Genomic DNA, 10,003 nt, shown 5'->3' on the forward strand with positions numbered 1-10,003 from the left:
CTGCAGCGACCTGGCTCCATGCCTGCCCTTCTGTGCTTGAGCATCAGTGTTCTTTCTGATTCCAGTCCCTCCCTCACCACCCCAGGCCCACTTGCCACCACCACCGGGAAGGGAAACTCCATGACTGTGGACCCAGGGTTTGACAAAGAGCTGCTTTTTTCATTTCTCATTGTTTCAAAATTCTTCTGTCTCTGGTCCATACATTTTCTTCCAGAATATGATAGTCTCCTTTTGCCACTTTATAAATATCTACAAAGAGAACTCTCCAAGCAGTGGAACAGGAACTCTACTTCGAGATCATAAAAACATTCAGAGTGGGACGCCTGGGTGGCTCAGTTGGTTGAGCCGCTGCCTTCGGCTCGGGTCGTGGTCCCGGGGTCCTGGGATCGAGTCCCGCATCGGGTTCCTTGCTCGGCGGGGAGCCTGCTTCTCTCGCTGCCTCTGCCTGCCTCTCTGCCTGGTTGTGTGTACTCTCTCTCTCTCTCTGGCAAATAAATAAAATCTTAAAAAAAAAAAAAAAACATTCAGAGTGAGGGAAGAGACCCATTAAAAACTCTGCGTTATCTCAATTACTGTATTGAAAGGAAGTACCCTTTAAATTGTTGATTAAGTCTTACTTTTATATTGATGAACTAAAGCAAAAGAATGCTTCTCGCTAGAAGTTGAGAATATAAAAATAACCATTGAAAGGCCCAGGGAAAGCTATTTTCTCTGAGCACAGAGTAGAGTGAGGGGACATTCAGGTAAGCAGCCATTAAAGTATTTCTGGGATATTTTTTTCTTTTAATTCTGAAACAGAAGAACTGGAATGCATCCTAAGCTTGTGAAGTCACATTAAAAGCCTCCTGAAAGGATGTTTTAGCCAGCTTCTTTGTAAAGAAAGCTCACTCCCTTTGGTGGGCCAGAGAGATTTTGAATGAAGTAACTCCAAAGGGTCACCCAGGGGTTGCCCCCATTCATTCAGCAAACACCTCAGATGCATTTCCACATGTGAGGCACACCTGACTCTGATGGGATCCCTGTACTACAGAAGCACACAGTCCAGTGGAGGGAGGTGACAGATGTGTACAAAGGTCTATGGAAGCCCAAGAGAAAACAAGCTTGGTCTTCCCTGGATGGTCACGGAGGGCATCTTCTATACAAGCAAGACCATAGCCTGCTTTCCCCAACACACGAGGGTGACTGGCACCACACAGGGCCCCAACAGGCACCTTCCAGAAGCAGCAACCCCTGACCATGAGGGCTAGGGGAGAAAATTGCAAAGAAGCAGTTGGAAGAAGGAGAAGAACAATCTGCTTAGTACTGAACATGGATTGGCAGAATTTTTCTGAGGCTTAGAAGTAATATCTGAGCACCATGTTTGGCACATAGTAACTTTACCATTTGAGCTGGAAAGCATACACTGTCCCACTCCTATAACTTCCACAGCACTTGGTGTATACTTTGCCTTGGGCACTTATTCTAGCTTGTCAGAAACTCATGGGTCTTCTCCCCTACTAGACCATTCACTCTTCCTAATAAGGGGCTATTCATTATTTCATTTACCACCTATTTGCTGAGTGTGTACTATGGATGAGACACTCTGCCAGGCACTTGACAGACACACCCCCATCCTTGTGCTATATGTTGTGCTCCTACCCTCTCCAGAGCCTCTTCTATGTAGTAGATACTAAATAATGACAGAGGGATGGTTCGAAGACAGTTCATTCATTTATTTAACTAACATTCATTAAGTACATAGTATGTGCACCAGGCACTGTTCTAGATTCTGGGTATAGACATAAACAGAAATCCCTGCCTTCTTTGAGGTCACCTTCTGTTAGAGAGAAACAGAAAAAACTATGGGTTTTGCTAAATGGTGGTAGAGGTCATAGAACAAATGGAAACCAGGAAGGGAGATAGAAAGGTTGGCTGGGGATTGTGTGGGGAGTAGGACACCCATCTTGAATTGGGATGTTAGAGAGGGATGGTGGAGAACAGTCCATATAGATACCTAGGAGAAGTGCATTCCAAGCAGGACAACAACCACCTTCCAAAGTGGGGTGTGCCTAATGAGTCTGATGAACAGCAAGGGGGTGAGTGTGGCTGAGAAATGGATTGGACCAGTGTGCTAATGGTGAAAGCAGTGGGAAGTGTGTTCCTGTGTGTACACCCTCATTTGCATGTGTCCTGAAAGTATGAAAAGAAAGACAAGATCTATAAGTAGACCCACAGAAAGAAAACAGGACAAGGAACTCCAAGCTGTGTGGAAAGCCAGGTAGGAGTTAGAGGTCCCCTGAGATGAGCATCACATTGTGCCCTTGTAACCAGAGTCACAACCTTCCTTAGGCAGGTTGGAATTCTTTCATCAGTACAATGTGGCCTGCAGATACACTCCTCAGGAGGTCACTCCTAGAGCCTCGTGTAAGATCCACCATGACCAAAAACAAACTCGTGCCCTAGCTTCCCTTGCATCCACTACTGATTGTTTACAAAAAAGTAGGCACTAAGAAGCAAAGAAAACCCTTCAATTAGCATTTTGATGTTGTAAGCTCAAAAGGCCTTTTCAAGATGTACAAAGTAAGCAGAGGTGGTGTGTTTCCCTTTGTGACTCCTGGACATGATTGGAAATCACCGAATCCACCCTTTTCTTTCAGTCAAGGAAAGGCTCAGCAAGGGGAAGGAAGGGACATGCCCAGAGCACACAGAAATTCAGGGCAGGGCCAGGGTTAGAATACAAGTTTCCTGGGATTCCAGTACATTCTCTGTTCCCAGAATGACATGCTTCCCCTTTCAGCATTTGAGACACCTGACAGCTTTGTGAATTTTCTCCAGAGATTACAAATGAAGACATACTCTCTTCTGGCCTTAATTTGGCATCGAAGAATTAATGACCACTACTTAGAGAAAAGAAAATAGCATTTGCAAGCAACCACAACAAAGAAATCCAGCATTCACTGCCTGTTTTGTGTGTGTGTGTGTCTGTGTGTGTGTGTGTGTGTGTGTGTTTTGGGGTGGATTTTTTTTTTTTTTGGATCATTAGTTAACCCTTCTGTGCTTAGGCTCTTTAGCATAGAAAGGAGCCACTCCACCCCTGCCTTGAGAATAAATCTTTCCACCAAGAAGTGTCAGAAGGTCTCAGAAATTAGAAATAGAGCACAAAAACTTTCCCACCCTCTCACAGACAAGTGCAGAGTGAGTGTGAGGATCCCCTTTCCCCCTAAGTACTATAATATACCAGAAGATATGCTCTGTTTCCAAAAATGGACCAGAGCACTCACGGGGCCTGGCACAACTTGCATGAGTCTTGAGCCAAGCATATCTGTTTGAGTTGCCCCTGAATTGAGTTAGCAGCAATGGTTGAGGCCAACCATTGCCTCAAATCTTGTGTGCATGGTACCTGTCAGGGTGCACGTCTGCTCTGTGAGCACAGATTGGCTCTGAGGAACACAGACAGCCATCCTGGAAACCTAGAGTTGCCAGCAGCTATGGCTAGGAATGGTGAGGGGGAGTGAGAGGCTGCCTTGATGATCTGCTCGTTGTGCTTGGAGGAAGGAAGAGGAGTCCCAAACACAACTTTCCCCATTTCTTCTACTTCCCCTCAAATGTTCTACTGTAACAAAGTGGTACATTGGGACACCACAGGGCAGTCCTTGGAAGTCTCGGTGAAGGAGGATAGGAAGGCTGGGGGAGGGGCATAGAGTTTGCTCACAGCCATAGGAAGCCACCCCGGCCCTCCCTGCTCTGTGTGGCCTGTGGGGGACTCCTTGTTGCTGACGTTAAGGAACTGAACCAAAATCTATATCCAGACAGTGGATCTGCCCAAAGTAGGACCTGCAGAGACTTCTCTTCATGAACAGCGTGCAGGTGAATGGTCAGCAATTAACAGCCATCTCTGTAGCATGTCTTCAAGAATATTGAAGAGATATTCAGAATCTTACTTTTTCCAGCTTCCCTAATACTTCTCCTTCTCCCTAATAGCCTCCTTGGGGGCCTTTCAAGAATTGCACTTTGTTTATTGTGGTGACTGTATTTGGAGCAAATTGTCATTGTGGTTTCCACAAAACACTTTGATAATGGCCCAGTATTGCACATCAGGCCTTTCCTAGCTGCCAGTAGCCATTCTGGCAGCAGGTAGAGAAATCATCACAGATCTGAGCGGCATCTTTCTCTGAAACATCACAACACTTGTTATATATATTCAAAATAAGAGCTACATGTGTGGAGAGAATGAATGCCAGCAAAAGATTCACCCAGCTCCCCCTGCTATCTTAAAACAAAAGAAACAGTGTGGATGGAGTCACATGGGGTTTTCAGAGGCAGTGAGACATCGGTGTTCAACTGAGTTAGAAAAGGAGAAGCATGGCTCATTCTAGAGCTCGGCCCTGTAGTCCTGCATGGGTTGGTCAGACAAGGCCGGAATACGGTGGTAATAAATAAGCTGTTTCTACTCTGGGGCTTCTAGAGAAAACGAATGTGTTGGCAGAAGCCACAGAATGTCCTCTGAGAGCAAGCTTCACTGAAGCTGGGCTTCATATATGCTCACCACGCTAAACCTCATGTGCCAGTGACCTTCTCCTGAGGTCTCAGCATAGGAGGGAGTCCTTGAAGGCTGCGATCACTCTTTGCGACCAGCCTCACCAGGTTGTCTCTTCCCCTTCCCCCAGGAACACTCCATCCCCGGTGTCTCTCAACAATGTCTCTCCCATTAATGCAATGGGCAGCTGTAACAACGGCCCGGTCACCATCCCCCAGCGCATTCACCACATGGCCGCCAGCCATGTCAACATCACCAGCAATGTGTTAAGGGGCTACGAACACTGGGACATGGCCGACAAACTGACGAGAGAGAACAAAGGTATGCTTACCCCCTCCGCCCATGCTCATTGGCCATAGTAGGGTTAATGGTGCATAGATGCACTTGAGTTTTCCATGGTGCCTTATCTTCCCATCTCTCTGATTTCCAGGGTGTAGAGGAAAGAGAGGTTAACTCAGGGAGGACACAGTAACCATTTTTTTTTTTTTTTTTTTTTTTTTTTTTTGCTGAGAGAGTGAACAAAGCCTGGGATTTTATTTTTTTCTCCTTCAAAGCTTAAACTAATCTGAGCTGTGAATGTTGGCAAACGACCATTTCAGATTTGCCATCCATGGTAAGGATGGGCACCAAGAAACAGAGGTGAAGGAAAAAAACAATGATTTGCAAATTAATTAAGATCCCGTTGGCCTCTGTGTGTCAAGTTTAATCTTTTGGGTTTTTTGTTTTGTTTTGTTTTGTTTTATTTTTGGGTTTTTTTTTTTCCTTTTTTTGGAGAGTTGAGGTTGAACTGAGGGCCTACTACTTTCATTACAACTGTCGGCTCCAATGAGCACGTGGTAATACAACTTGTGTTCAGAAGCAAAGGCCAAAACTCAGCAGGTATCAGCAGGTATTTTTCGCACACTGACAGCTTGGATGAAGGATCGGGGTCCTGTTTGTGGTAACACATGGGGTTTGCTACAGAACCAATGCAGGGAGGACCCTGCTTCATCAGAGAGTGAGTCAGTGGTCTCTGGCAACTCCTGCCTCCATCTTGTGACAGTGGCTATTGCCTGGGTTCACATAGAAGCCTCACTATGCTCATGAAGGAGGGATGCATGAACAGACTATACTCTTGCCCTGGCCATTCATTCGGCTTGGCTGATTCTGGCAAAGAGGGACCCAGCAGTTTAGAGGAGCAGAACTATCTGGCCAGGACAGGGATAGATGAGGCAGCAAATGATAGAGCAAATAGTACAGTATCTGGCATGCAGAAATTGTGGCCTGATTTCTTCCCAGTTACCAGTGTAACTGATATGTGCAAATAACCCCAGGGGTCAGTGTAAGTTTATAGCCAGGCTGTGGGTTCAAGTCTCAGGTGATGGAATGTGCTCTGATAGCCACAGAATCCTGGAGTCATATAGATATGTAATAATATGGAGTAAGAAAATAAATATTTGCTGGTAACTGGGAAGGGTGCTGATTTCGAAGCCTGATCATTTAAGTTGGAATCCTGTCTGGGTCATGCAGTGCTGGGCAACCTCAAGCAAATTACTTAAATCTCTGAGCCGCTTCCTAGCTTCCATTTCTGTAATGGATATAGTAATGTGTGTTGCCTCATTTGTCTCTGTTTTGTAGATAAGTGAGGTGAGATTAAGAAACTCACCTCTGACATCACAGTTCTTAACGCTAGAAGCAGGAATTGAGTCTAGAACTCTAAACCACTAGCTATACTGCCCATTTAGAGAGTGAGATTCATAAGAGGTCCTCAGAGAACTTCAGTGAGCTCCTGCCCTCAGTTACCTGAGTGGTGGGAAATTCCTCACTTCTCTACTTCTCTAAGCTTCTGAAAATCCAAGGACAACTGGCCCAGATGGCCAGGTCCATCCAAAAGTTCTAGAATTGCAGGTGAAAGCATAAGCATCTTAAGACTTACCTAGCTTGTGGGTCTCCACTCTTCTATTTTGTATTGGTAACTGGAGGGCAATTCAATATTTATGAATTTCCATCATAATTGCATCCATTTTCAAAATCCGTTAAGGTAATTCCTTCAAAATTAACCACAGAACTCTCCAGGAGCCATGTGCTGACTGTGCTGATATCCAAGGGAAAAGGAGCTAATCTTATCTTTAGCACAGTGTGTCAGGAGTTGTTAAGTTCCCCACCTAATAATCAGAACAGCTCTGCACTCTGCTTAGAGTCAGAGAGACTTCCCCATCTGTCTGGTCCACCTAGAGCTGGGAACGCAGAGCTTCCCTCTTGACTGGGGACAACCATGTCCTTGCACTTCCCCACCCTGCTCCATGCCTGCACACCTGTGCAGCTTCAGGCAGAGGACTCTGGTCCTAAACTCAGTCAATGAGGGTAAGGCTGACCCCTGGCCTTTCTTCTAGAAGCCTTATTCCCTACCTCCCCAGCTGCTTACTCAAAGCTGCTCTTTAGAAGGGTGATCTGGGGGTGCCTGGGTGGCTCAGTCATTAGGTGTTGGCCTTCAGCTCAGGTCATGATTCCAGGGACCTGGGATTGAGTCCCACATGGGACTCCCTGCTCAGTGAAGAGCCTGCTTCTCCCCCTGCCTCTCCTTCCCGCTTATGATTTCTCCTTCTCTCTCTTATGCTCTCTCTTTCAAATAAATTAATAAAATCTTTAGACAAATAAAAATTAAATAAAAAATATTTAAAATTTAAATAACTTTTTTAAAAATGGTGACCTGGGTATCTAGTTAGGAATGCCACAGCGGGTTGTGCACAGAACACCCAGGGGGGCATCCTGGCTCACGGGTGGCTCACGTTCATTTAGCAGCACCTAGGTCCTTTAGCATTCCCCTTAATATTGGGTCACAAAAGAAAGTATTTCAGGTGCCAAAAATAATTTACTCCTTTATCAGCAGAAATTACTTTTATTGCATAGTACAGGTTTGAAAGTATCACATAATCAAATGAAGTCAATACCTAGAGAAGGAGCCCATATGTTATACATAACATGAAGAATCAGTGAGCTGTTTCAGGCAATACCATCTGTGGGTCAATCAAACGCATGGAGCATCCCAACCCCTTTAAGGTAGACTTCAGTACACACCATCCCCACCGCTGCCAGATTCCTCACCACCAACTGGAACAGGCGGGATGTCCTCACAGTTAGGGCTCCCTCCTCTGTTGGGAGGTGAGAAAGAGGACACCCAAGAGCCCTCCCATAACCAAGATCAACACAATGGTGGACAAATAAATGCAGATATGAAAAGGGGATGCCTAGATACTTTTCTAGACATCACATAGTCTTTTCCACATACCCCCTCCCCGATCCAAAGCAGACTTTCCCAAACCCCAGCCCCAGTGGTTAGCAGTGTGGCCTCAGCACTGTCCCTTCTCCAGATCAGCTAGAGGGGAATCAGCCTGGGTAGCCTTTTTATCCATGTCCTTCACAGCAAGGAGGGAGTTGTTCATGACAGATATTTGCAGGTCATTTTCCTTCCCTAAAGGAATTGGTAATAAGACTTACTGAATCAGATGTCTTCTAGACGTTTATTTAGCGTTAGCTGCTGATGGCTGTAGTTGCTGTCCAGGTTCACTGGCTATGTCTGCAACATGCCAAGAAAAATCCATAAACTCAGTTCATTTAGACAAAGGGAAAAGAGAGTACTTTCAATTCAGTAACACATAGAATGGCAAACGGCCCAATGTCCTATTGACCAAGGCTCCCTACCATTTTGTGTATCTGAAAGTCTTTCTAAATATTAATTTATAATATCTCAAAATACAAATTCTCTATGTAATGTTAAAATATATTTAAATACATTTTATTTAGGTATGTAATTTATGTGTATATTTTAAAATATATGTGTTATACATCTTTATTATATGAACATAGACAATACATTTTTATATATAATTTTATATATAAAATATATATATATAAAATTTTATATATAATGTTGTGATGTGTGCATGCATGCACACACAGACCTCACAACCTCACAAACCTCCACAGGATTATAATATACTTATAGAATCCACTATTGGAAAGAATATATAGTGATTTGCAAAAACTTACTATGAATCAACAGATTTAAATTGATTTGTGGTTTATGAATCACAATAACACAAACATTACTTATGCTGCAGAATTTTTGGATCTATGTAAAGATTAAAATAATCATGCCTCCTATACATATGGAGATTTGGTCCCCTAGCACCTAGTCTATAAGTTTTTGTGGAATGAGTGAATAAACAATGAAAATTTTCCCAATGTCCATGTGGTTGTGTTATCATGTGAAGGCAGCTGAAGCAATCTGGCATGTATTTCTGTGATGATCTTCAAAGACCCGACCAAGGTCTGCTCTGATTTTCAGAATTCTTCGGCGATCTGGACACACTGATGGGGCCCCTGACCCAGCACAGCAGCATGACCAACCTCGTTCGCTACGTTCGCCAGGGACTGTGTTGGCTGCGCATCGATGCCCATTTGTTGTAGTAGGGGCCCCCATCTCCAGCATCACCACCATCACTCTACCTCTACCAGAGCACCAATGGTCACTGGTGGAACTCCACTCACTTGGGAAAGTTCTCTTTGCTTATGTTTGTTTTTACACTTCTTTTGATATCTGTGAAAAACAGAAGTCATTGTAAGTGGACACTACAACTTGAGAGCAGTATGTTTTATTACTTTGTCATTTTTCAGTATTTTATATGCATTTCTCAGATCCCACCATCCTTTTGTGCTTGATACAATGATACAGTCCCTACAGTATTGTTTTAAGCCCACACTACCCAAAACAAAAAAACTTGTGATGATAACAAGTTCCTGAGAAATGAAATGAAATTTCTTACATATATATATACACATATATGTGTATATATATATACACACATATATGTGTGTATATATATATATATATAAACTTAGACTCAAAGGACCTACAAAGGTTCAAATTTTCCACAATAGCTATTCCCCAAACTGTACTCTTATGTCCAGAAAAAAACGTATTTCGGAATCCATTGTTAAAATTTTGTGGTTCCCACAGACTCAATCTCCAGGTGAGAATTTTCATTATCAACCCATTGGTTAGATGTAGCCACATCATAAAATCGAGTATTAAGAAAATAAACAAGCATAGCAATGCCACTCTCAAACCAGTACTACATACAACCATAGGACTTTCTTGCTGGCATCCCTTCCCTGATGCCCTATTTTTAAAATGTTAATGAGATGAAGTGGCAACATTTATTTTGACAACTTTAAGGAAGGCATCAGCTGGCATTAAATATTTTTGAACTCCCTGATCTGAAGCATAAATCCTCACCTGGGATTCTCTTTGTGTAAAGCTCTCCTTCTGAGGGGCAGTTAAATGGGTGTACACCCTAGGAGTCAAAATACTGCACTCCAGTTTTAGACATGAGAGATTAGAAGTCTGGAAATGTCCAAGGAACTCATACCTCTGCCTCTTTTGCAGCTGGTAGGCAGGTCCATTGCTGGAAGGATATTTTTATTGTATTTTGCTCAAATCTCAGA

The 10,003-nt window shown here is 43.6% G+C and overlaps 1 protein-coding gene across 6 annotated transcripts in view; it reads left to right on the top strand.

The window, feature by feature from the left end:
• AFF2 (ALF transcription elongation factor 2) overlaps positions 1-9,263 on the top strand; it is a gene marked incomplete at its 5' end in the record, with an annotated part of 456,929 nt that extends 447,666 nt beyond the window's left edge. For all 6 annotated transcript variants that reach the window (XM_080795304.1, XM_080795306.1, XM_080795307.1 and 3 more), the window contains 2 exons: positions 4,647-4,837; positions 8,844-9,263. In XM_080795304.1, the coding sequence (XP_080651430.1) occupies positions 4,647-4,837; positions 8,844-8,965 (313 nt within the window). In that variant the 3' untranslated portion in view covers positions 8,966-9,263. The remainder of the gene's footprint in view (positions 1-4,646; positions 4,838-8,843) is intronic.
• Positions 9,264-10,003: the final 740 nt, after the last annotated feature.

Source organism: Martes martes (genome assembly GCF_963455335.1).
Source record: "Martes martes genome assembly, chromosome: X".
Lineage (NCBI taxonomy): Eukaryota > Metazoa > Chordata > Mammalia > Carnivora > Mustelidae > Martes > Martes martes.